Source organism: Anomalospiza imberbis, chromosome 8 (genome assembly GCF_031753505.1).
Source record: "Anomalospiza imberbis isolate Cuckoo-Finch-1a 21T00152 chromosome 8, ASM3175350v1, whole genome shotgun sequence".
Classification (NCBI taxonomy): Eukaryota; Metazoa; Chordata; class Aves; order Passeriformes; family Viduidae; genus Anomalospiza; species Anomalospiza imberbis.
In genome coordinates this window covers 29,000,122-29,027,410 of record NC_089688.1, presented here as the reverse complement: position 1 = coordinate 29,027,410, position 27,289 = coordinate 29,000,122, and the positions used below count along the sequence as shown (strand labels likewise).

Sequence of the window (27,289 nt, the reverse complement as noted above, 5' to 3'; positions counted from 1 at the left end):
CTGACGAAGCCCAGAGTAATAAATGTGTGTCGGGAAGATGGATTTGGGTCAGTTTTCATCCCTCTGTGCAGCCCTGGACCTGCAGAGCAGCCCCAGGGGCTCAGCGCTGATGCTGCCCCGGTCCCTCTCAGAAGCCCTCGTTGTAAATCCATGCTGCTCCGTGCAAAACTGATTTCTGGCCCGATTTCTGTCTGAAATGAGGTGGGAATTGCCCTGGAGGAGGCAGGGGGAGCGGGAAGAGGGCAGACAGGGAGGACAGGGGAAGGACAGCTGTGTTTGCTCTGCATCCTCAGCCCCTGCCCTGTCTTCTCCTAAAGCAAACACGGAGAAAGCCCTGCAAGGTGCAGCACTGGGGGACAGCAAAAGGGGACAGCAAAAGGGGCAGCACGGGGCCATCAGCAGGGACCTGCACCCATTCTCCCTCCTCCCTCAGGAAGGTACCCCAAGGTCACAGGGTCCCCTCCATGGCCCGGGAATGACACTTAGGAGATGTCACCACCGGTTAGCATCTCCTTTTCCTTCGCAGCTCCACCAGCGATGCCCGATGTGCTGACTGCCATTGCTGGCAGCCATTCTCTTTCCCTGTGCATTGTATTTCCTCCTGCACTCAGGGCAGGGAAAGTTCAGCATCCAGGCAGCATTTAGAGGGGTGGTGAGGTCGGTGTTATTCTGGGATGGGGCTGACATTTTGTGTGTTTGCATCAGATCTGCCTCGTGCAGTTATAATCAGCCATGCCAGCAGGACCACAGGCTGGAATGATTCGAGTCCCGTGGCCTCTACCACTGGAACTTAAATTCCTCTAAAAATAACAATAAGGGAAACTGGAGACATTTAAGCAGAAGTCTGGGCTGAGTATAAGCAAGGATGGAAGAGAACAAATAAAAGATTATCTGTCCTTTGAAACACCCCATCTTCCTGCCAATTCAAATATTGACTGGCTGCAGAATAGGAAAAATCACTGCTTGCAGTGAGATGGAAATGGCAGAGTTTGCTTCAGAGATAACTCAGGAAGCAAAAATGATGTTTGGAGGCTTCCAATAAAGACCAGGGCTCCAAAGCAGGAGAAAAGGCACCTGAGGGGGATATCTCAGGGATGTTTTTTTCAGTCTGAAATCTAAGTGGAGACATAAGTTTCACATCCAGGATGCATTGTGGCATTTCATATTCATTGATTAGAATATCATCAGTTGGAAAGGACTCACGAGGGTCACCAAGTCCAACTCCTGGCACTGCTCAGTGGTGACACCAGCTTTAACGAGTGGTTGTGAAAACATCCTCCTTGCTGGTGGTTTCCATGGGCATGGTGGGAAATGCAGGGGGAACTGATCTGCCTGAAGAGAAAACTTGTGCATTCAGGGTATCCTTCAACCAGATCCATTTTCTTTCTCTATTCCTAACCCTGAAATTCTAAAAAACACCTTCCCACTGAGTTCCTGAAGTGATTACCCGTCTCACACCACCAGCTGTACATGGGCTGTGCTTGGTGATATGACTTCCAAGAACCCCCTGTCTTCCAACACACCCTGAAGTCAGCATTGTTCCGGCTGTGTTGGGGTTTGGTTTGACCATTATTTTAATTGTAGTGTGATGGATGGTGGTTTGGTTTGACTTCTTAAAATTTTGTGTGGGTATCCAGTGATTTCTTTGTCAGTAAAAGACAATAAACTTCAAAATAAGTCCTTCTGTCTGAGATGTTCATTTTTCTAATGCTAGAAAGGCCTGTAGAGATCAATTATGGGAACAAAGAATTTGAATCCAGCTCCTCCTCTGGTATTAATTAAATCTTTTATCCTATGGTGAGCAAACAGCATATTAGGCTTTGCCACAGTCCTCAAAGGTATTATTACCACACTTCAATGGATGAGGGCAAATAAAGCCAAGGGAAGCTGTAATTTCCTTTAGGTCATTTTTCCAAATTGATGCAAAATAAAAAACAGAGCATAAAATGCCCTGTTCTACATCAGTTTCTCTTGCCAGCAGCCAGTGCTTCTCCCACTGGCATGCAGAGCAATGTGGGCAGTGCTTTTACCCTTCCTGGCCCTCCTTGCACATCAGCAAGGATTGCAAAGGTCTCAGTTCTCACTGCCATGAGTTCTCACACTCCCATGTGGGTTTGGGTGGGCCTGGCTTGGGAACTGACACTTTGCCACCTCCTCTGTCCCTGCTTTGGGCAGTGATCTCCAGGTTCCACTGCAGGAAACAACTTCCACCTCCTGAGGAACAGAAGAGCAACTGGAGAGAGGCAGGGGGAACAGCACCACTGTGGGGTCAGCAGACCCAGCTGCTCTGTGGCTCTAAGTCTTCTGTGCCTCTGTTTGCCCATTCATATGGCCATGGTTAAGAAATTTGAGATTTTGCAATATTTTTAATATATTTTTCTCTAAAAGGAATGTTAAAATAAGAACTGATCAAGGAGCATCTTAAAATCTATGCTTTCCCCGTGACAATAAATGTAGGGCATCGCATCAAATGATCTTTGCGGCCCCTTTTTGCTTTAAAATCAATTACAGATCGACTATTCTGTGTAAAGTGTTTTGTTATTGCTTCCTTCCTAAACTTCCTTCAGACTCTCCTCCTTTTAAAGTCCCCAGCTAACAATCCCACTGCTCCTAATAGAATTTTCTCTGGTTTCCGAGGCAGAGGAACGCTGAAGAACCAACGGGAAGGTTTGACTCCATCTCAGCCGTGCCATCTGCTGGCACTGGGCCTCCCGGAGGAACGAGGTCTGCTTGCACCATCTAGTGGCTTCAGGCAACCCAGCCGGAGGGATTTTCCATCGCCAGCACACATCCCCGACAAGCCTGAGTAATAAAAATACAGACGAGGCGTTTGCAATTTCAGGTAGCTCTAAGTGAACACAGGGAATGCAAAAAGTACACTTACCTCCAGGAAGAAAATGAGAATTTTCTCTTAATCAATTCTTTCCCCCCCATACACGATTTTTATTTACCATTAGTACCGTTCAAAGCACAGAAAAGCAGAATCCTTAAGAAATTAAATAAGAAAGAACGTTCTTCCACAACACCACAAAAGAAGGCATCTGTCCAATCTCACTGCCAGGATGGATATGATGGAGGTCAGACTGTGATCATTATCACACATCCTTCCTTTTGCAGCTGCTAAAGAACAGTTTTGCTTTCCTCCAGAGAGAAGTAGAGCTGTGAAAGCAAAGCTACAGAGAGAGTATCTCATCACTCTTATTGAGTGAATGGAAAGAAAGGCATCTGCAAAGACTTCAGAAGTACAACTGGAATGACAGGAGCTGCATTATTCAGGGATAGAGTCGCATCAAAGGTTTTCCATTGAAGAAAATGGGAGTTTTGCAATTGTTGTCAGTCACTCTGAGTGTGGGAATTTACCTGAGCTAAGCAAACAGCACCTTGTTCTCTCACCATGGAGATTCATGGTCATGCCAGATGGAAAGCCTCTGGGAAGAGAGAGGCACTTGGCTGTGAAGCTCCAGGTTATGTTTAATGGATGCCTAAAGACTTCTTCAAATACAAATGATTCATTCCTCAAGAGAGTATAATATACATAGAAAGTAGAACACATCCACCACGAAACACACAACCTACCAAACCACCTGCACAGAATTCTTTGTAAATCATATCCTTCACTCAGAGTAGCCTTTGAGTCATGGCTGTGCAGAGGTACACCATGACTTGGAAAGCCTTTCTAGGAATTTCAGCACTTGCTACTTGCCATAAAGTGTTTGTTTTTTGGGTCCTCCTGAAGAGTGCCCTACAGCTTGCAGAGCCCACAGGAGCCTGTTTGGTTTAACAGGCTCTGGGACTTTAAGAGAACGTGAGTTCGAGTGGACAATTTTTAATGCATATTGCTTTCCTCTTGCAAATACAAATTTAACATCCCTTCACTCACTATGTTCTCTGTGGCTCAAAATTAAATTTATAAAGGCAAATAGTCCAGAGAGGTTATGCCTATGTTAATCTTGCAAGAAGGAGCAGGGGTGTATTCTACAGACTGCAGGGACCCAGAGACCTCTCCGTAAAGCTAAAGGGATGAAAGGAAGCTTTGCTTTGCTGTCTCCAGAGAGCCATCTAGGCCTGCAGAAGTGAAGGGAGGGCCATCCAGGAGTTCATGTCCCTCCCAGATTTGACAGTTAAAACCTATCAGACCATTTGTGCATTTCCCAGCTCTCTCTCAGACATTATAATCTGCTTTGCTTTGATTTTCTTTCTTTTTCATTAAATCATGCTGTTTTGAGCCCTTCTTGCTATGAAGCTCTCTTCCAGCTAAGCATCTTTCTGTACACTTCTGACAAATATTTCAGGGAGTGAGCCAGGAGGGCTCTGAATTGAAACCTCTCCTGTAAGGGTCTATTAGTGTCTCAGACTCTTCTCAACAATAACAAGCATTCAAGTGTGGTTGCTTTTCTGACTGATCTCTTTTCTGCACCTCTTTCATCTTAGTCCTAAGGCAACTCTTGCCTGTGAAGAAGTGATGCTCATGGACCCCTGAGTGCAGATAATTTTACTATAAATCACTTAATCTGGGCAATATATTAATATGACTATAAACACTCCTATGCAAGAACTTCTCTGACACACATGCCTTCTAGTCCAGTCTCATAAAATGTGATGATGATTTGAAATTTTGCAAGTTTATCACATTTTTCTTTCTCCACTCTAGAGAGGGGGAAAGTGATTTCCTCTATCTGTGCTTGTCAAATTATTGCTGTGCTGGATTACATCACTTTTCCAGCTTTCCAGGCAGCTTCAAGCACCTTGAATGAGAGCTATCCATCATCATGAAAACTAAATTAATATATGAAGGCTGACAGACTCGTGTTTCCTCAATATTCAGAGTTATCCAAGAGATTAATGTAGAAATCAGTAAAGATATTTATAAATACTAACACCCAGAGCCAGTGCATTGGTCGGGCATTCACGGATTGATTGGCCAGGCCAAGTGTCCACGAGCTGGAGCACAGCTGGTGGGGTGAAGTGGCACAGCTGGAGCAGGACAGATGGGCAATGCAGACACTTCCTGTGTCATGAAATCTCATGGTGTTGCAGGAGGCTTCTGCATTCACGGCTCCTATTTCACTGAGTTTCTTCTTTTTTGAAATACACCGCAGCTGCTTCGCAGATCTACTCAATCACCCAGTGACACATATTTGTGCACGTGCCATAAGGAGTTTCTCTTTCTTGCTCAGCCAGGACAGGCAGGAAGTGATAAGGGCTGCTTCAGTTACAGAGATGCACTCTGCAGCAGGCATGCAGCTCGAAACTCTCAGATAAATGAGGATTTAAAGTCCTCATCTAAGATGCTCCAAGGAACTGCCATAATAAAAATAATAAACTCCGGAAATAATAATTATTAACAGAATTCAAGAAGCCTGACTTAAATACCATGTTGGGTTTATAATTTCATTATTTTTTCTGACTTTGACAGAGCTGCTTCCCTCTGAAACTGCTGGAAGAGTAATCAGAGTCAGGGACCAAATCTTTTGGTCTCCTTATTTATAACTGAGCTGCTCTGAAAGGTTGTATAGCCCCATGGTGATGCTATTCAGACTAAAAATCAGGTGGGATTTTTAGATCAAAGCAGCATTTGCCAAAGTCAACCACTTCAAATCCTTCTGTGTGAAGTGGCAGGCTGGAGAATTTTACAGGAGCAGGCTCCCTAATGTTTTTTATGACACATTTTTCCAAACACTGAAATGCTGAGAACAGTTTCTAGCATGATTTCCTGCTCCCATCAGTAAAAGCTATAATTGAACAAATAAAATACCTGGCTCTCAAAACACTGGACTTCAATTAAGCTCAAGTCAAAGTGTTTATTGGAACATCATCCCTAAAATCTATTTTAAAGTCACCTGGTGACTGAGTTTAATGACTACCTTAGTTGCTGTGTTTATTGTGTTGTTATTGTTGATGCTGCAGCTTCCCTTTTAATGGAAAACAAGGCCAAGAGAGGGAATATATCCATGCTTCTCCAAGGAAGAAGTAAATCTCTGACCCATGGCAGGGTGAGCTTTGTCCCAGGGAATATGTCACACCCAGGCTCTTCCTGAGGATCCAGGGACATGCAGGGCCATTGATGGGAACTCTAAGACAGGGAGCTCTGTTCAAAGCCAAGGGCAAACATAGCCACCAAAAAAAAAAAATTAATAACCACATGACTGCTTAATGTGGGTATAAGACACATCTTAATGTTTGTCTGGCTTTGATCAAGAAGAATTTGGATTTATTGGGAAATTTCCTTTTCTCCAGAGTCTGTAGCCATGTCTTGATTTCAGATCAGTGCTGCTGACCTGGAAAAATATCTACTTCTTTCAAGAGAAAAAAAAAAGAAAAATAATTAGTAATTTAGGCAGTTTTTGTAGGGAAAAAAAACCTTCCCATGCGAGGGCAGTTTAGGCATGAAATGGCGCTTCTAAAACCAGGATCAAAGTGATTAATGGCAGAACATATTCTATTTGTCACTTCTCTCCAAACCTGATTTTTCTAAAGCACTGTGAGCTTTGCCATGGATATCAAGATCAGAATTCAGCCCTCTCCTTCTTAAATACCATTTATAAGTGGTTTTTTTTTAGAAGGCAACCCATGTACCTATGCCAGTCCTTAATCTCTTTAAGCACAAAATGTGTTCATTTCCTTGGAGGAGAAAATTGCTGTAAAAACCCATTTCTTGCAGGGGAGATAGAAAAGAGGTGCTGTTGGCTGTCAAATGTCAGTCCAAGCATTCACTATTTAGAGACCCATTCAGAAAATCAGACTTCCTAGTGCAGCAAATTATGTGCTGCTCTTAAACTCTGAGGAAAATTCATGACCCTCCATTTGCTCTCTTATTTCCTCTTCCCAGGAAGTACAGGGCTGTCTTGTCACAAGGCTATTTAAACTGTTTGAGAAATATTTTTTTTTTTTAATCAAGAATGCCATATATTGCTTTGTCTGAAGTAGGTCATACCATTGTTTGGTGTTCTCCTGGGAGATGTGGAAAAGCTTGGAATGAGCCTTGGAGAAAGCCAGCCTTCTTCCTTCAGCAGTGTGGCCTGACATGCCTCTGTGTCAAAAGTTACAGTGACAGCATGGGAGGATCACAAAGAGCTTTATCCTTCAGGTCCCTCCCTTCTTACCAGCATGAATGGCTCATCTCTCAGAGTCATTCAAAGGCGGAAATGTTAAAGCCTTTCCAAAAGCCCTCTCTTCACCATCAACATTTTGTGGTTCAGCCAAAAATACCACCCTACACTCAGATTTGCTTTGAAAACACTTGCAACTTTTGGCTTCAGTGAAATCCAGGCAGTCAGTGCTCTCCTGAGAGTTTGGATGGTTGTGTGAGAGATAAACAGCCTAAAATCATGTGCATTATCAAGCTGCTGAGCAGAAGATTTAATACATTACTGAATTCCCCAAACTCCCGAATTCCTTTGGCAGCAACATCTCCTATTACTTTCCACAAGAGAAGTATAAAGTGGGGAAAATATTAGAAAGTGAGTGTCTTGTCCCCACAGTCAGAACCCCCGCCTCCAGCTCTGGTACTGTTTCTCAAATCTTTTTGCCACGTGTGACAGAAGACAGCACACGGGTGGCTCTCCCCCACAGGGCACAGATCAGAGAGCACGATGACAGTCTGCAGTGCACAGCAGATCAAGGAGCTTTCTTCCAGCAGCACATCAACTACGTTGGCAAATTTATCTCCTGATTTTGTGGTGTTCTCTCACTCCATTTTCCTGTTCACACAGGAATTTGTGGAAGCAGATAATGTAATGAATCAATGTTAGCATCATTACCCTGATTTCTCATCAGTAGATGCTTAACATAGAAATCCATTTTTCACTCTTGAATTTCTACTCTCTTCTTCTTGCTTTCCTTTCCCTTCTTGCCCATTGCTTTCCTTTTCTTCTGTACTTTGGTGCATCCTGAAAATGCACAGACATAAAGTTTTATGCACAAGACCAGTGTTGGAAGGATTCTGTCTCCAGCCAGACAGAGAGCTTCATCAGTTTGAAAAAGCCTGAACTAACCTCCAAAGAACTACATTTTGTCTACTCAGAGACTGAATTTTAACTCAAAAAAAAAAAAAAAAAAGAAAAAAGCTCAGATTCACATGCAAACCCATAAGCACACAAGCCAACTAACATTTGTTCAAACACTTCCTAAAATTCTCTAATGAAAACCATGTGCAGACAATCAGTTATTGGCACGGACAAGCAATACATTCATGGACTTCATTGCTCATGAAGGTTTGCACTTTGACCTCAGACTGCTATCCTAAAAATATTGGCTTCATACATGAGAGATCTGCTGTCTTCATGTAGCTATGATTTGCTGTATGAGTGATGGAGAAAATTCCTTGTATTTCTGCTGCTATCTGTGCCTGTGTACTTTAACAGAGACAACTGAAATTTATCCTAAGCACCCTCATCTCCCTTGCTCTGTGTGTAAATGAAGGCTGCCGTGTTGGATGGCTTGAAAAATATTTTTCTACTTATAAGTGGTGCATAAGGTGAGGAAGAAATGGAAAGATAGCCCAGTTAAATACTTAGTCTTAGAACATAGCATGTCCTGGCAGAACATGCTGAATACAGCCTGTGGAGTTGCTTAGTAATAGTAATGATAACAACAACAACAACAAATTGTTATTTATATATAAGAATAATGAATTTTCAAAGAGTGTTTCATTTATGAAAGCCAGGTTAAGCCATCCTTCTGGGTTCACAGAACACTCACATTGCATGCAACAGCCACACATGCTACATTTGATGCTCCCTGTGGCCTGGAAATTAGGATCACAAGGTATGCTGGGAACCTGGAAGCCAAGAGAGCTGCAGGGACTGCTCCCAGCTGGAGTCCCAGCCTTTGCCTCTGCTGAGCCTGCCACCACACATGCAATTAGCATTCATTATATGGCAGTGTTTTTATGATGTGGGTGCATCTCCACCTGGAACAAGTTGAAAAAGCATAAAAGCCATCAAAGTGTTATCAGATGTTATTAACATGGAGCCCACTAAAATCTGGACTACATCTGAACTACTGGCACACAGATGACAAGTCCTACATCCCATTTAGAATTTCCTGAGTCCTCAAACGTACTGCTCATGCAAAAGGTGCTTGTGAACAAAATGTCATTCTTTGAACGACAAAGCAGAGCATAAGAGGAATGTTTCTGATGGTTTCATTAATGGCTTTCCAGTCCAGACCCTGTATCTTCTTTCTGACACTGTTTTATCTCTCAGGAGGATCCCTTGCACAGGCTTTCTGCCCTGCTGTGGCTGCTGCTGGTGAGACCTGTGCTGGAGCCCATAACCCATAACCACTGTGCTGGTTTAAGAAGGGCTCTCCAACCAAGCTGGCTGCACAAACCTTCCCAAGCCAGAGGAACCAGCCCCCACTGTATTTTCAGTCTCAAGCGTCTCTTCACCATATTTATGTCTACACAGAAAATGGCTTTTTCCTCCGCCGCTGCTGTCATTTTCTCCTTCCAACCCTTCTGCCCAAAGATTATTTTCTGCTCCTTCCACTCATTCCCATGGTTTCCCTGTGATTCCCACACCAGGGATACCCTGCCCTCTGCTCCTAAGTGCTCGTGACAGCTGCCATCTTGGCCCAATCAAGGGTGATTGATCCAGCATCCTTCAGCGTCAAGTGCATTTGATCTGTAAAGCTCTCCAGCTGCGGCTGTAATAACTCATATCCGCTGTGGGTTGCACATCAAGCAGCTCTTTCCCCATCAGTCACGTCTTTCCTGATAGGAGAGTTCTTCAATGAAGCCCCTCACATCTAATCCACAGTCTCATGCAGATTGTGATGGGGAAAATTTATGAAAAGCTATATTTTGTACTGCTTTGAAGCAAACAAAGCTGATCTCCATGACAATTTTGTTGAATAAAAACTTCTGTGGCAGAGATTGTGAATTCTTCCAGGATTTAGTCCATGATAAGAGTAGTCAAATCATAAATATTTATGCACTAAGTGAGCCATTACTCACTTTTTTATTTCATTTTCATTAGTTCTGTGACTATATTTACTGTATTTACATTCAGATCCTGCTCTGCAGTGTGAACTGCTGCTGTCACTGACAGCCCAAGGCTGCTGCACACTGCTCTGCCATCTGGAAACTGGCTCCCAACTCTGAGAGTAAGAGAATCAGGCCCAGATATTCCTGTTTGTGTGGGATCACTGTTTCAGTGCACCTGAACAGAAGACATAAATACATTTTTATAAGTGACATTGCAATGTGTGTCCAACTCTCCACCCTCCTTTAGGTTCATGACACAAGCCAAATGACCACACTACTTTTACTGCAGACTGGTTGTGTTGTGTTGCCTAAATCACAATTTTTGGTGATATGTTTTGCACAATCAGACTGGACTGGTTTGTCTACCTGGGACACAAATATGAAATTAATTATCTATTCAGGCATTAGATTTTAGCTCTATAGCAATGTGTTTCTATGCATAACAGGCATGGAAATAAGGCCAGAATAGGATGGACAGAATACTTTCTGTCTCTGAGGGATAGCAGATTGCAAAGGAATAAAACAAGGACAGTAAAATCTGTAGAGAGGGTTCTTCTCATCTCCCAACTTAGATCTCGGTGATTATCAAGCCAGAATTGTTATCTTTGGATTTAATTGTTTTAAAATTTTTTTTTCATGGTTTTGTCCCATCTCTCATTGATCTAATGGGAAATTTTAATTGCCACATCCTCCCATGACAAGGAATAGCTACGGCTTAATTATATCTTGTGTGAAGCACCATTTTCTCTTCTTTCTCTTTCTTTTATTAAGCCTGTCACATGTGGGATTCATTTGTCAACCCCAGCTCTCATAATGAGAGATGTTTGAAAATTATTCCATCATTCCATGTTTCCCTTCTCTGAGCCCTTGTAATGTTGCACATCTCTCCATCAGTCTCTCACCTCTTTCCAGACTAGAGAGATACTGCACATGTCCTGTATGGAAGTTGTTCCCTACCTTTGTTCATCCTTTACCCTGGCCTATAGACATTTTATCCAAATTTACATATCCTTTGGGAGGTGAGGGACCAGAGCTGTGCACAATATTCAACAGTCAGGTGCAGTATTGGTTTATAGAGGGTAATGGTTATGTGATTTGTTCCCTCTCCTTCTACCAAATCAATTTTTATCCCCCTTAACTGACAGATTCTATAGGAAAGAAAGCTGTTTACTGCCATCCCTTGGCCATAACTAGAATGATTTGGTGCAGAATCTCTATTGTTAATCCAGCCAAAATTCCTTAAATCCATAAAGTAAATGGGAAGGTATTAATGTATCATGCCAATGAGAAATATATAGAAATATTCAGGATTAACTGCTCTCTGTAAATGAGATCCCACTGATATGACAGAAACAAATTAAATTACATACAGAGCAGTTATTAAAAATGTTGACAGGTTTAGAATATCAAAAGGAAAATCTTGAGGGGCAGGAAGTGCAGTTATCTGATTCCATGATATCGTGCAAGACCTTTCATTAATTTCTGAAAACTCTGACAGGGTACCAAAGCTCTACACTGATTTTAATTTGAAGACACAAAATTAAGTTATATGAGAATAGTAATATGAATGGAGGGACTTTCTACATAAAGCCAAAATCACAGCAAACATGACAGAGTTAACTGGAGTTTCTTCCAGCTTCTGTAGTTTTTATTTTTATTCTTATAAAACACTTTTTTATTTACTATCAGTCATTATATATCTTGCATATCATCAATGCTTAATTGCATCTAATTATTAATAAGGACTGAATACATACTGCCACATACATGGAGTGCAACTGACACTGATATATTTGAATGTATAAATATTCTGAAAATCTCAGCTCCAACTGGTAAATTTCCTAAAGGAGAATATTCTGTACACTCTGTCATAATCAAGCATTTTTTATTATCTAGAGTTGTTCACATTCAGTGGACATGCATATCATCTACAAGTTAAAAGGTGGTTAATTAAAGTTAGTGGGTTCTTTTATATCAATTATATATTTTGATTCTAAATTATTGGTTTTAATGAAAAGCTATTATTGACAATTCAATTTATTAATAATATAAGCAAAATCTTGAAGAAACAATTATATTCTCATCTTAATGTGCTCCACAATTCTATAATTACAGGATCCTCCCTACATCCCAGTGAAACAAGTGAGCTTTTCCTTCCACAGGTGGGTCAAGGAGCTCCCAGAAGTGGAGCAGTCTGTGCAGAATGAAATGTGGGTGAGGAGTGGGGACTGCTGGGGTCGGTGATCAGCACACGCTCCTGTAACAGCAAGGACATGGAGCATCACTCCAGGGCTGCAGCCACTCCAGGATTGCTGTGTGCCTTCCCCAGACACCACCAAGCAGCAGAACCTGCCCTGAGCACCTCGGGAGATGGACACCGTGGGACACACATTGACTCCAGGCTGAGCACAGACACCACGAGTCATGATGGGACAGGCGTGGTTCCAGCCCTGAACAGACGAGCAATTCTCTGAGTGGTTTCTGAGAGATGGGAAAATGTGGTGTCCTTCCTTTCCATGGAACATTTCCCTGAGCTGTGCGAGGTGTGATGTGTGCCATGCACAGCAGCTGGGTCCGCACCTCTCCTCCCCAGCTCTCTCTGATGATGAGCAGATGGCAGCAGCAGGGTGTCACAGCTCAAGACAGCCACAGCCAAGCTGGCCCTGGCTGCAGAGAAGCTGGCAGGACAGGACCTTCCAGGAGACCTGGGCCTTGCTTGGACAAGAACTGAGAACAAAACTCCTGAATTGGCTTGCAGTGGGAGAGGGGACAGAAAGGCTGCAGAAAGTCAGAGCTTTGCAAAATATGTCAGGGAGAACTGGCAGGGAGAGCCTTCAGCTTCTTCATCATGCAGCAACTGTGATTATTTTAGGAGAAGGGACCCCTTTGGAAAGTACTCCCTGGAGATGCCTTCACCAAGTGCTTCCAGAGGTGTTCAGCCATTTCACAGTCATTTCTCAGAGGAAATCAGATTAAAATATGGCATCTGCCAGCCCAAGGCAGAAATGCACAGAAACAATTTCATCTCATTGCAGTGGCCAGTGCTGACAAGTGAAGGAGAAATGACTGCTCTTATTTTGGATATATCTTCTTTGATGTCATATTTTTCTCTGCACAAAATGAAATCACCTTTTTATACAGAACAATTAAGCGGTCTTGGCCCAGCTTAAAAGCAATGAAGACAATTTCCATGCCAATTATAATGTAGAGGGAAAAGAACAAGAAAAACTTGGGATGTTCTAGTTTTGTATCTCCAAATCCAATAGTGGTCAAAGTGATAAAGCAGAAATAAAAGGCTTCCTGAAAATCCATTTTTTTTTCCCAGTTTGGAAGAATAGCAGCTGCACAGGAGATGTACACAAAGATAACGAGCACCATCAATACAATGGGCACATCTAATTTTTCTAACTCTTTTCCTATTTTGTCAAAATTCTCGATTACTCTGGACACCGTCTTTTCCCTGGCTAGTTCAGGACATGAACTCCATCTCTCCATGCTTTTATTTCTTTCTGGTTGTATGTTTTCATTCTCCCTGGCAATTAACATTTCAAAAAGTTCCACATTGCGATATTTGACTGGTTTCATACCTGACTGACTTCTCAGCACTTCCATAATGGTCAGGGGCTCGTTGATGACTATTTTAGACTGTGCCCTGGATTTCAGTTCATTCCTTTTGCTACATTTGGATCCAGAGCAGAGTTCAGAGGCAAGAATTTTTGACTGTAGTTTCCTGAACTCGTTGTAGGACTTGGATAAGACAGTTGCAAGGATGTCTCCCATGTCTGTCAGGACCAAGAACATCAGAGGGATCCCAAATAAAGCATACAACATACAGAGATACTTCCCACTCCGTGTCACAGGATAGGTATTACCATAACCTTGAACAAGAACAAGAAGGGGAAGAGAAGGGAAAGAGAGAGATGTGATTCATAAAATGGTAGCAGAAGATAGGCCCTTTCCCTAAATCAAATTTGGGTATTAATATTTCCTTCCTCTAACATATTGGATATGAAACTCAAGTTGTAAATCAGTGCTTTTCCATTGTAGTGGGAGAAAACATTGTTATTGTAGTAACTGTATTAAATTTTAACCACAATTTTTCTCTTCATCCTTCAGAAGACATTGAGTATTCCTTCTCTCCCTTCAAAAACTCTGCTTTTTCCTTGATGAGCTTCTAGACCAAGTACTTAGCCTGTCAGATTATTAGCTCATATGCTGAGGTATGGTTTCCCTCATTTTCTTCATCCATGCATCTTTTCACTTCTGGCTGCCACAGACTTTGGTCTGAACCCAGCCTCAGTCCTGCTTTGCTTTGAGGCACTGAAATACTATTTATTCCTGGTCACTCTCTTCCCCACAGGCTAGCTGGGAAAGCTAATCTTTACTATCAAAGCACTTGGGGAAGATTATTGTCATTATTGCACAAGGTGATCCTATTTATTGTTTTTTTTAATTGTTTTCTGTGTATTAAAAATACCTTGTGAATTTTCCAGGCTTAAAACTTACCCTGAGCTTAAATTTAGCTATCCAGAAATCTATCCTAGCTGAACCACTAGGCATCCTCACCAGGCAGTGAAGAGATGGCAGTTCAGACCATCAAACTTCAGACCAGATGCCTCAACTCTCCCAGAAAATTCAAGGTAGATAATTTGATTCTATCCCAGGATGATTTATCAGTTCCTGACACTGCAAATAACAAACACACTGCAATGGAAATAGCCACCTATTCCATCTATTAGCAGCAAATATTCCAGGCTTTCTACTGATTCCAAAACTCAGGTCAAAACTGATGAAGATGCATTAATACTCACTGCTGTGAAGGCAAAAAGTACTGGCAAAAAGTTTAGAAATAAATACGTTGGGTCGGTGTGCATGGGGACATTTGTCAAGTCCCATGTTAATGGAGGTGGGTAAATATACCCAGGGAAGACATTTCCAACAATATTCCTTTTCATCAGTTTGCTGAAGTCAAAACTTTCTGATAAAACATCCCCTTTCAAAAGTTCTTATCTGCTGTGTTTGTTCCAGGAAATATTCACAGGGCTGAGGATTTTGGTCGCATCCCCAGTGTGTCTCTGACCACCCAGACTTCTGCCTTTAAACTGCAAGAAGCTGAGTTTGAACAGTCACCTGAGAGATGAGAGTGTGAGGTCTGAGCTGTGACACAGCACACAAGAGCTCTGGGTGAGTACATCACCTCTCACACTGTTCCTTGTGTAGGATAAGCTCTTTTTTAAGGTTCAGTTTTTCTTTTACAGTAGGATGCCTCCCCATGCTGGGATCTTGAGCATATCCTACTGCAGTGGAGAAATGTCTTTGCAATTTGATACAATGCTGTGGGAATATTTCCCATTCAGCTTTGATTATGAAAAAATTGGATAGACAGTGCCTGTACTTGCCAGCATTTGAGAAAGATTAACAAAGGGATAAAAGTAGCTTTGGGAATGAGCATGAGGAGTCGTATTTAGCAATGCAGAGGGAGCCAAAATCAGAGCAGATGTTTCTATTTGATCTAGGTCCTCCTTTGAAATATGAAGTCGGACTGAAAGATTTCAAAGGTGTGACTTAAACACTATCATGTGCTGTTAACCTAGAAAAATGTGAACATGGTGGTTAATTACAGAACCACAGATTAACAAAGCTGAATTAGACATAAATAACTAAGAAGCAATTAAAAACCAATATATGCATTATGATTTACCTTTTCCAGAGAAGAAATCATTACCCAAGAGGATACACAACAGTGGGAAGGATAAGGTTTGACTGAAAAATTGGGATTTCTTTTTAGTTCAATAGCTCTGTGAACATCATATATAAATACATATTATAGTACATATCTGAGGATGCAGTTAATTAGTGTGTACCATCACTAGTTACTAAATTGTGACTTGTTTCTGTGACTCAGCTGTGTCTCTGCAATCTGTGTTTGCAGAGTCACTTGCAGACTCAGCAATACTCAGGGGAAAAATTCAAGGGGATTAGGGTTTTGGGTTTAGAAGGGGTGGGTTTGTTTGTTTATTTGTTTATGGTGGTTTAATTCTCAGGAAGAAATGCATTAGAGAAAGCAGCAATAGGAATTTATTCTGAAGGGTGTTACTTTACCTCTGTACTTACCCACAGTTGTGAATACTGTGCAGCAAAAAAAGAGAGACCCAAAGAAACTCCATCTTTCTTCTGGATTGATAAACCAGACTGGGTCAGCTGTGTTGAAAAGCTTGCGGATGTCGTCGTTAAACTTCTCATTTTCTGTCACATTATCTGTCACAGTCACAGCAGGAGGCACAGTGAGTGTTTGCAGACCACCACTCGGGGAGCAGCCTGCCTGTGTCTCCAGTGAAATATACTCCAGTTGAGGATTTGCTCATATTCTCTTCAAAGATAAAAATATTCACCTTCTCACCCTCTCCTTTCAAGCCCCTCACCTCCACCTCTGAAAAAAATCAGGTGGGTTCAGTGGCTTTGGTGAATAAAAGTACAGGGAACAAACAAACATAAATATAAAGGAGCAGGACAGGATGATTGAGAAACCAGCTTCCAGCCTGAATGTCCTGTTTCATTTTGGACTTCCCAGGAGATTAGTCTTCTTTTGACCCAAAGACACTAAGAAATGTGGGCTCAACAGTAGGGAACCGATATGAACCACTTGGATGTCACTGCCCAGAGCCCTGCTGTGAATCCTGCAACCCTTCTTCCTCCTCCCTGTGGCTGAGCTTTGCTGGAAAGGACATTATTTACGTTATTTAATTGCCTAAAACTGATCATTCTGTCAGCACAGCTACCTGAGAGAAACTCCAAGCCTATGTACAAGCCCCATCACAAATCCAGGAGGATTTCTAACCCCTCTTTTCTCCTCTACCCCCTTCAATCAGCATCACTGGGTCTGGGGTGCAGAACTGCACCTGTCTCCCTCTGAGCATCCCATCACCAGAGGGCTGGCAGGGAAGCTCAGAGCAAGGAAGAGGCAGCTGGAGAAACCTTCTGAAAGTGAGGATTCAGCTCCCAGCAAACTGAAGGAAATGCCACAGGAATCTCAGCTGCTCATTAAGAACCTGGGCAAAAAGGGAGAACACAGGCATCTCAGGAAAATTCTTTCCAGGCAGGACTGGGGAAGCTTGCAGTCAAAAATCACAGCTAAGGAAGAAAACAGCAGTTATTAGTTTGGCAGGGGGAAAATTCTGTTTGTGGGGTCAGCTGCTAGTATTTTGAAGAATGTCTTCAAAAGCAAAAAAAATCTCATTCAAAACACAAGAGAATGAATAGCTCCCTGTACAGTTAAGTCATTTTGAAATTCCAGTACATACCTGATAACTCTCTGGCGAGGTACATCAGGTTCTGCAGAAATGTTCTGTATTCTTCATTTACTGTGACCTCCCGGGTACCTTCCATGTGGGAAAACATGAGAGCCCCAAGAAAAGCATAGATGACAAGAGACAGAATGAAGCAGGCATGAGGAAACACTGCCCAAAATATTTTTTTACATGTCATTTTGCCTCGCAGAGGCTGTGATGTTGTTGCCATCCTAAGCTTGTCCTTTTTTTTTTAATATATAATTTTGTGGAGAAGACACAGCTTTTAGAAAAAAAGATGAAGATGTTGCAGCCAAGAAAAGCTTCTCCTGTGAAAACAAGGATTGTTCTGCCTCAGGCTTTCAGATCACATGTCTTTATAAGTGAAGACTGCACTACAGTCCCCAAGGACAAGAAGCACAACTGATCAAGCCCTGAAATACTTCTCACTTGACGCCACGCCACTCTATCCCTGAATTATTATTGATCAGCCAGCACTGTAATGCACAGGGATTACCAGCTCCTATCAGCTTCCACTGGAGCCTACTCATGCTTAAAGTTTCTTCTCCTTAACAGCTTCCCATTGATAGAGCAGAAACACTTCCCGATCCCAGAAGGGAAAATGTGCACTGTAAGGGATGGAGTTCTTTAAAGATTTCTCCCAGAAACAAACAGGAAAATTTTAAATTGATCAAGAGAAGGGGATGGCTCTAATTGTAACCCCTGGGCAGACCATAGAACAATTAATTTCTCTTTCAGAGAGCTTACAGAATCACTCAATCTTTGTAGAGAGGGTCTTTTGAATTTTAAATTCTTTTTCTCCCAAGAAAAAATAAAATAAAAAGAGTCAAGAAGGTTTCTCTTAGTTCTCACTTGAATAAAATCTTCCTATATAAATAGAAGTTTCAGTTATGAAGTTCCCACTGACCTTAGTAAGTCAGAACTGCAAGACTCAGTTCAGAGTTAGTGATCTTTGCAAACTATTTCCAACTTTAAAAATAAAGCCTTTCTTTTCATCCTTCGCTCTAAAACACTTGTAGCAACAAGCAGTATCACTGCCCTTTGCAATTTTTGTAGTGGTAGTAAGGGGAGTTGGACTTTAAAGAAAGAGGCGTTAAATATTTCATCTCCAGGCATCTTTCATTAAAAATTGAAACAGTCCTGTGCAGCCAAGATCTACTGAGCTGTATATATGGAACAAGTCCACACGTCCACACAGAAATCCTACATGCTTACAGTGATTTCTTCTAGGTCAAACTCTCAGTAAATTCAATCAGAAGATAGTTTATGTTCATCAGTATGCAAGTCTCCACTACAAAAAAAAAAAAAAAGGAGTTTTATGGCTAAGACAAAAATAAGCCTGTGTGCTTGCTATTTTTCTTGTTGTCTGCTTGTTGGCTCAGTCTTGCTTTTTGGCAACAGATTTAGAAATCCTCTTACTGCAGTCAACCTCTGTTTTAATTTTTTCCCCCACTGACCTGAAACACAGGGTTAAAAACTGGTAATGTTCATAATTAGTCAAAAGCAACAGAACTTCCTGAGAGGTCGTACTTGGAGATAATGTACATAGGTCTGGTGTCCTTTAAACTGGGAATTGTTACAGTGGAGGCTGAAACATTGGACAGCTGTTTACTGCTGTCCAAATGCTCGGGTTGCACACACCTGCAGGAGTCAACCTGGTTCTGCTACCCTGCTCTCAAGTTGCACAGTTAAAAATGGAGAAAATTTCAAAAGCAACAAGGATGGCTGAAGGTGTGGACAAGTTTCAGACAAAGAATGACTGAGCAGTCATTGGCCAGGGGGTAAAAATTGTGACTGAGGAACTATCTTTAGTCTCTCAGGTGTTCTGAAGAGTCAGTGAGGGAGCAGCTCTCTGTAGCCTCTTCTGGAAGCAGAATTGAGGACCATCAAAAGGAGCAAGTAGAAGTCTGCTTCAAACCAAAACAGGATTGTTTCTCACATAGCTAGAATAGTCTTTGCCAAAGGTGGTTGGGTTTCCATACATGAAAGAGAATGGAGACATGTTTAGAAGAACAGTCACTGGTACTCACTACAAACCACACAGGGCTCAATAACCCCCCAGAACTGAAAATAGCTTGCAGCTGTAAAAATAAGATGGGGTACTGGGCCAATGGGCCCCTGTCTGAGGCAACATATTCACACTGATGTTCTAAAAAAGGTTTTCACTGACCAGTATGGTAATTCTAATACAATTTGTCCTGCACAGTTTTTCATCTGCAACTCAGATATAAACATCTTTCTTACAAAGTGCTTTAAAACCTTCTCAGCCTCCTCCTACACATGGTACTGCAAAGTATTTAGCTATTCCCAGGAGCTTCTCAGCCATTTGCAGCATCAGGCTCTGAGCTTGTGACAACAAGAAAATTTAATAAAAATAAAACCAGAAATGATTTTTACATTATTTGCTTAATCTAAACCATTTCCCACTATTGCTGTATTACATGTTTGAACTTAGTTGCTTAAAAGCAAATCCCACGAACCACAAGTTATTCCAAATTGAGTTACTGGTACTTGAATTGAGAGAGATTTTTGCAATACACATTTCCTATCCACATTAATGGACAGCAAACCTGCACTTGTCCCAACTTCTATTTCTTTGATTAGGGCAAATGTGAGTGCTCTGTAAGGCGCTGCTTGAAAGGGAAGTTTTTGACCACAGCTGCAAGGTTAAATAATTCCAGTAAAAATATACTTACGATGAAATCGCTATTTTATCTGATATTTCTGGATTACATAGGTTAAACCTAGAGGGTCATTGTTTGGGCAGAGAGAAACGTTTTTCAATAATCAGTAAAACTCTTCCTGCATTAAGTCATCTGCTATGATGCCAAAGACCTGCTGTGTTACCTCCTCTATGAAACACCACTGGATTCACCATTCTGCACTGACAAAGATGTAATGTCGTCCTTTTTAAGAGAAAATCAAAGTGACTTGGAGGATGACAGTGCTTTTTAAAAATAAATGGCAATGGATTAAATGGTTTGCTTTTATTTACACCTGGCATTGATTCTGAAGGGAATATTGTTTGGTAGAGGACTGAGACCTCAGCCTGGCAGCACTTCATGGCAACAAGAATTAAAAACATTCCATTCGAGGCCGAATGCTAACAAGGATCATGGAAGATTTGATCCATTGCCCTACTATAGGCCCCTGGAAAGTATTTCCAGAATGCATTAATATACCTAAGCTCCGCCAAAAAAATGAATGTTTTGGTATAATGGTGATATTACCTCCAAGCACCCAAAACCAGCAAAAAACGAATGGCAGCAGGAGTTGCATTAAGAAAGCAAACTCAGGGCTGTGTAAGCATTAGATTTGACCCCAAGATGTAAGGACACACCACTTGAGGTCAGCTGGGTGGGTGATGTCAGTGAAGTTTCAATTTCAGTGTCCTCAGCACCTTCAAAAGGCTCCCCCCACCTCCCACCCTCAATGGCTATCCCAATCCCTCCCAGCTCTGGGGCTCTTTGAGGCCTGTCTCTGTGGGATTTCAGCCCAGGAGCAGTGCTGGCCCAAGCCCAGCCCCAGCACAAACATGTGACATTTGTGCAGAGCAAATACACCCTGCCAGATGAGCTACACCAGCTTTTAAGGCACTCTGCAAATATTTTTCTCCTTACAACCCCACATTCCCTATTGCCCTGGAATATTAATTCCGCTGACATCTCCCATTCTTACCACTGTGCCCTCACACCTCACACTGCTGGGATGGAGAGAGAAATGCATGAACTGGGGGTGTGGAGTGTGTTGGATACCCCAGGGAAGGTTTAGTTTTCTTTGTATCCATCTTTAAAAGTCTCGGCTTTTGCTTGAGTCAAGTGCTTGAGCTTGTAACCTCTGGGAATATTTGAGAGCACTCAGGACTAACATCCTGACACTACATAGAATGCTAAGTGGATTCAAAGATGTCCAGGACTCTCACCCTGAATAGAAGAATTTCCTATTTCATTCTTTGTTCACACCAAAGCCAAGCAAGTGGTCCCATCACTTCACTTATGAGAGGAAGACACTCTCAGTAGGCCCCAGGACCATCCAAGGCTTGGCTATTAGTTTCTGTTCCTCCTCTTTCTTCCAAGTGGGATGAAGTCACACAGTCAGAACACACCTTGGATGTGAGTCTTTTTCACCTGGTAACTAAACACAAGACCAGTCTTTGGTCACTCACGAGCTAACCAGCCACTTGATCCCCTCTCCCCCACCCCCAAATCATTGCCTGGGAAGAAAGACTTCACCTTGCCTTCCTCTTCCCAAACCTGAGCAACCACAACAGCCTGGAAGGAGCCAAGCTGCCTCCCAAATGAGGAAATATTAGCCTTCCCCCCTCGGGAACTGGGGGAACATCTTCTCTCCCCCAGAGGTTCACCCAGTAGCCGGGGTGCAGCTCATCTGGAGGGTTTGGTTGCTGCAAGGCTGAGGTTTCCAACACAGACACTTCTGCTCCTGCTGCTCTCCGAAACGTGGTAAGCCAGAATACACTTAGGGCTGGGAGGGGAAGCTGCTCTAGACAAACACTCTTCCAGACCCTTTCTAAAGGACCACAAGCAAAACCAAACACTGGTGGATAGAGGGCAACAATCCTCAGTCAGGGTGGGGACGGCTTTGCAAACAAAGCCACCTTACTGCTCATTGCTTTGCATGACTCCTTCGAGTGCTGTGGCACCATTGCAGTGTGCTGGAACAAGCAGGAAGGTTGGTGTCACCTCGAGGCACCAGAGTCAGAGCCCACGGCGCAGGAGCCCTGGGTTTCCAGATAAGAAAGGGGGATTACTGAGGTTCAACTCCAAGTCCTATGCCAAGTCTTTACTGAGTTAATGTAGTGAACGTAATGCTGGTATAGTGGAGACTATCTCAGCACAGTAGCTCATTTTAAGGTATACAAGCTCCCTGTAGAGAGATCAGAAAGCTGCTTCTCAGGAATTTAATTAACATTTAGAGTATGTGAGATTATATGCTGCATGAAAGCTAAGCATCATGATTCATGTCAACACTGCATTTATTTGCAAATCTGCACTTCTTTGAACTGGCAAAAAACCCACGTAGATTCAAGATGACAAGTCCACTTTGCTCTTAAAAATGCTTATTCTTTATTACTATTAATGTGGCACCATATGTATATAAGCAGCTGGAAAGAGGGGAACCTTAAACCCTGAATACAAGAACAAACTTTTAGCCATAAATATCCACCAGCATTCATGTGAGACTGTCTCTGTGACAGGCACAGACCCTCTCAACTCTCAGCATGCAAAATGCTAACAAAAAAAAAAATCTCTTGATCTTATTTCCAATGTCACACACAAGTTCAGTCAAAGAGAACACAAATAAAAAGTCTTCCTTTTCAGGCTGCAGTACTGGCCAAGTATTACAGATAACATCGAGGTCAAATGTGTATCTGGGAGAGCTCTGAGGTCATTAAGGACTGTAAATCCCCAAAGTATCCTGCTTACAGTATTTTCTCCCCTCATTCATCCATGGCATTTTATAAACCACAGGCAGGAGTCTGTTAGATGCCCACAATTAGACACCTCTTTGTGTCTCCTCTCCCTGGCAATCAGACTGGGCACAGTTTCATGTCAGTGGCTCAAAGTTTCTTGAGTGTCAGGCTAAATTTTCCATCACTTGTTTTCAGTCCATTTTTTCCTAATGACACTAATCAATTTCTCTTCCCATTTTGTGTAAAGTAATCTTAGAAGAGTTTTAACTCCATTATCCTACCACTCATTAGTCATTGTGGATTTGAGGGGTGGAAGACACTTTCACAGATGGGTGTGCCTTGGGACAACACTGAGTGGACACTTCTCTTCAAATTTCTTTCAGTTCTGTTGTTTTCCTTTAGCTCTGAGCAGGATTACATGAACTTTTCAAATCCTGTTCCACCCATTTCAGCTAATAAACCATTAATTGCTCACCCTTTCTAATGCTGGCCATTTAAATGTTTTAGCTGTCATGGGAATAGTACTTAGATGCTTTTTAGTGAATCAGTAAACAACATTTTGCCACCTTAGTGGGGGACACACTTTCAGGTTCTGGGGCCTTGTAGCTTCACCTGTTTAATTAGTTTAAGACATAATTCCTCAGTGATGTGATCCTGCCTGGGTTGATGAGTAAGGCCACGCTATGAAAGCTCCTCCTTCAAAATATTTTGGGTTGGGAAAAAATGCATGCAAAATTGCCCACCATTTCAGAGGAATAGCTTATAAAAATTGCATGTGGAATGAAGTCTCTTCTTACACTTTTCTCCACAAGGAAAAATCCTTTAGCATTTCTAAAGGAGCCATCTGGGCCACAGGCCCCGAGTGCAATGAACCCTGCAGATTTGCCCAGGGACTGAGGGCTCTTCCCAAGGCTGCCTGGCACCCAGACTGCTGGAAAAAGCCATCTCAATGGCACTGGCTTTCTCCAGGCTCACTTGGGAATTTGAGATGTGTGGATGGGCAGCTCAGCTGCAGTATGAATGCAAGTTCAGCAAGGGTTAATGTTTGAATCCCACCAGGCAGCCAAGGCCAGCTGGTTGCATCATATTCAGAGAGATGGGGCTTGAGGGTACAGCTTTTAGGGATTTGTTATTTGTCTAAACAAAAAGACATCAGAAACACATCAGAAATGAAATGTTGAGCAGCTGAGAGATACAGGAGATTTCAGATGAGCCCTGAAGGTGGTTCACACACAGAGGAGGAAGCAGGCAGGGCTGGAGGTGGCTGCATGCCCCCATGAAGGAACGAGGGCTGGCAGTGCTGGTCCTGAGGAGAAGCTCAGCCTCCTGAGTCCTACAGCAGCCAGAGCCTTGGCTCCATCACTGCCCTCTTCGTGCAACAGGAGGGAAGGGGGGGACAGAGCACAGCAGCCAGATCTCAGCCAAAGGGTGTGTCCACATCCAGGGGCCTGGCTGGAAAACAAGGGTCCCCAAACAATGGAGCTGCCAGCAGTCCTCAGCATGGAGCAAGATGAAGACTCTGGACAAGATGCCTTATGGACATTGCTGCATTTCCTTATTCTTCCAGCCTAACTGCTGATGGAAGGAGAACTGCAGTGGTGGCCACTCTATGCTGTCCTCTTGCACATTCTTCAAGAGTTGTTGCTCAGCTCTTATCTCTACCCAACAATCCCATGGCATCAGCTCACTTCAGCTGTTGGGTGTCACACCAAACCTGCCAGGATTTCTCAGCCCATGTGCCATGATTTTCTTTTGCTTTCTTTCTTTCCAGAGGAAATATCTGATCACCATGCTGAATAATTTGTTAGAAGGCCATCCTTAACAGCTGTGTGAAATGCTTGCCCCTAAACAGACCCACATCACATTACATTTGCAGGTCAGCTTCTCTGGCTGAGAAGGCACAGCACAGAGCAAGGGCACAAACCCCGTCATCTCCTTTCCACATGTTGTGGCTCCCAGCTGGAAACACACAGTAACTGCTTCAGTAAACTCTGTCAGACCAGGGGCCCCTCAACAAAATATTGATGCCATAACTGCATTGGCAAGATGTGCCCAGCACAAATCTCCTGCTCTTTGTCAGCAAAATCACTGCTCTAGAGCTCACCAAGCTAACAGATTGGCTTCAGTGTTGCTGGTCAAATTGCTGCAGGCTGGATGAGGCATCTCAGATCTAGGAGCTCAGGACATAACTGAGATTTGTTCCCAAATGCACAAGAGGTTTGCCAAAGGACAGAGAAGCCGTCCTTGCTGAAATTTCGTTCCAACAGTACATAGAACATCTCTTCTTCCTTGTAATCAGATGTTTACATAAGCAAAAGTATCTTGGGAAGTGTCCTTTGTAGATTTGAATCTTTCTCTGCCTTCAGAAATGACCGGAATTTTTGTTCATTAATTTGAAACTGAGGTTGTCGGCAGTCCAATGCTAATAGCAGAAATGTGCTATTTACACCAATTAAATATTCAACTTAATGCCTTTTTATAGCTGAATTGTAGCAGAATTTGGTCAGATTCTGCTTTCTTTTAAACTCATGCAACACAGTTTAATGGATATGAAAAAATAAGCCACTCTAGACATTCTAGCTTTCTTGGGCTATAGCAGATTTCTGCACACAGCTCTTCTAGATCCCAAAAGGGAGTGAATTGTGACATAGCCAGAGGGTAAGCAGCCCAAAACACCCTGTGTGAAGATAGGATATGGGAGAATTACTTTAAGCTGAAGAAGGGTGAGTTTAGGTCATATATTAGGGTGAATTGTTTTACTCTGAGGGTAGTTAGGCACTGAAGCAGGCTGTGGATGCCCCATCCATGGAAGTATTCAAGACCAGGCTGGATGTGGCTTTGAGCAATCTGGTCTAGTGGAAGGTGTTCCTCCCCATGGCAGGGAAGTTGCAAGCAGATGATCTTTAAGGTCCTTTTCAACCTAAACCGTTCTATGATTCTAAGAGATGCACCTTGGCAAAAAAAAAAAACACATCTTTTTTCACAGAACCCTGTTGCAAAGTGATCCCCAAAGACCCAAATGTCAGTGCCGTCTGCCCTACCCCAGGCGCATGGAACAGCCACAGCAGGGCAGAGCAGGATCCAGCCAGTCCTACTCCTGCAGCAGCTGCCCGGGAAAGGGCAGCAGTGCAAGGCAAGCTGGAGTGGTATTTTCCCAGAATAGTCTCTTACCCTCAAGCAATTTGCAGTTCGTGGACTTCCTGAGCCGAAGACGGTATTTCTGTGGCAAGGAAATAATTTCCAAGCCCTTGAAAGAAACAGGAGCTCATCGAGGGGTGGCACCTGCCGGCAAACGTGTGCGGGGTGCCCTTTATCCGCCTTCAGCACAGTTTCCCAGGGGACATGGCTGGAATTCGCCACGGGAGCCGGAGAAGGAGGGCGGAGGGATGGATGCTCCTGCTCCGGCCCGCCGCCAGTTCCGCCGCGCTGCCGCCAGAGAGAGCTCGAAGGCCGCGGGCCGGGCAGCGCCCGCGTCCCGCCGGGGCTCGGGCAGCCCCGAGCCGGGGCTCCGGGCAGCGTCTGCCACGGCGGCCAGGACACCCCAGGGACATCCAGCAGCCGGCTCGGCCTCTGGAGCATGTCATCGCCGTGGGCCAAACTCCCTGGAAAAGACAGCCAGGAAACGCAAGAGGGATGAGGGGTTTTTTTTCAAGAGCAGGGAGTGACAGGACAAGGCAGGATGGCTCCAAAGTGAAAGAGAGTAGGTTTACATTAAATATCTGGGGGGAAATCGCTACTCTGAGGTGATGCACCAGAACGGGTTTCCCGGGAAAGTTGGGGATGCCCCATCCCTTTTAATTTAATATTTAATCTTTAAATATTAAATATTTAAAGATTAAATATTTGGGGGGAAATCGCTACTCTGAGGTGATGCACCAGAACGGGTTTCCCAGGAAAGTTAAGATTAAATATTTGGGGGGAAATCGCTACTCTGAGGTGATGCACCAGAACGGCTTTCCCGGGAAAGTTGTGGATGCCCCATCCCTTTTAATTTAATATTTAATCTTTAAATATTAAATATTTAAAGATTAAATATTTGGGGGGAAATCGCTACTCTGAGGTGATGCACCAGAACGGGTTTCCCAGGAAAGATTAAATATTTGGGAGGAAATCGCTACTCTGAGGTGATGCACCAGAACGGGTTTCCCGGGAAAGTTGGGGATGCCCCATCCCTTTTAATTTAATATTTAATCTTTAAATATTAAATATTTAAAGATTAAATATTTGGGGGGAAATCGCTACTCTGAGGTGATGCACCAGAACGGGTTTCCCGGGAAAGTTAAGATTAAATATTTGGGGGGAAATCGCTACTCTGAGGTGATGCACCAGAACGGGTTTCCCGGGAAAGCTGTGGATGCCCCATCCCTGGAAAAGTTCAAGGCCACATTGGATGGAGCTCTGAGCAACCTGGTGTAGTGAAGGATGTCCCTGTCCATGGCAGGGTTTTCAACTTTGCTGGTCTATAAGGTCCCTTCCAACCCCAGGCCATTGTATGATTTTAAGATTCTATGCTGTCAGTGCACCTTTATGAATATGCTGGTGAATTCTTGACACCAAATACAC

At 43.1% G+C, this 27,289-nt stretch overlaps 1 protein-coding gene across 1 annotated transcript; it reads right to left on the bottom strand.

Annotated features, from left to right (window-relative positions):
- Positions 1–12,478: 12,478 nt before the first annotated feature.
- KCNK18 (potassium two pore domain channel subfamily K member 18) lies at positions 12,479–17,888 on the bottom strand. Its single transcript, XM_068198577.1, has 3 exons — positions 17,290–17,888; positions 16,103–16,246; positions 12,479–13,866 (listed from the first exon to the last, which is right to left on the bottom strand). The coding sequence occupies exons 1-3, from the start codon at positions 17,504–17,506 to the stop codon at positions 13,061–13,063; spliced, it is 1,167 nt and encodes a 388-aa protein (XP_068054678.1). The 5' UTR covers positions 17,507–17,888; the 3' UTR covers positions 12,479–13,060.
- Positions 17,889–27,289: the final 9,401 nt, after the last annotated feature.

Coding starts and splice junctions, on each gene's coding strand:
- KCNK18 (XM_068198577.1), bottom strand. CDS start 17,506: ATGGCAACAACATCACAGCCTCTGCGAGGCAAAATGACATGTAAAAAA. Junction 16,247..17,289: donor CCTCGCCAGAGAGTTATCAG/GTATGTACTGGA, acceptor TGACTGTGACAG/ATAATGTGACAGAAAATGAG. Junction 13,867..16,102: donor CACAGTATTCACAACTGTGG/GTAAGTACAGAG, acceptor TTCTTGTTCAAG/GTTATGGTAATACCTATCCT.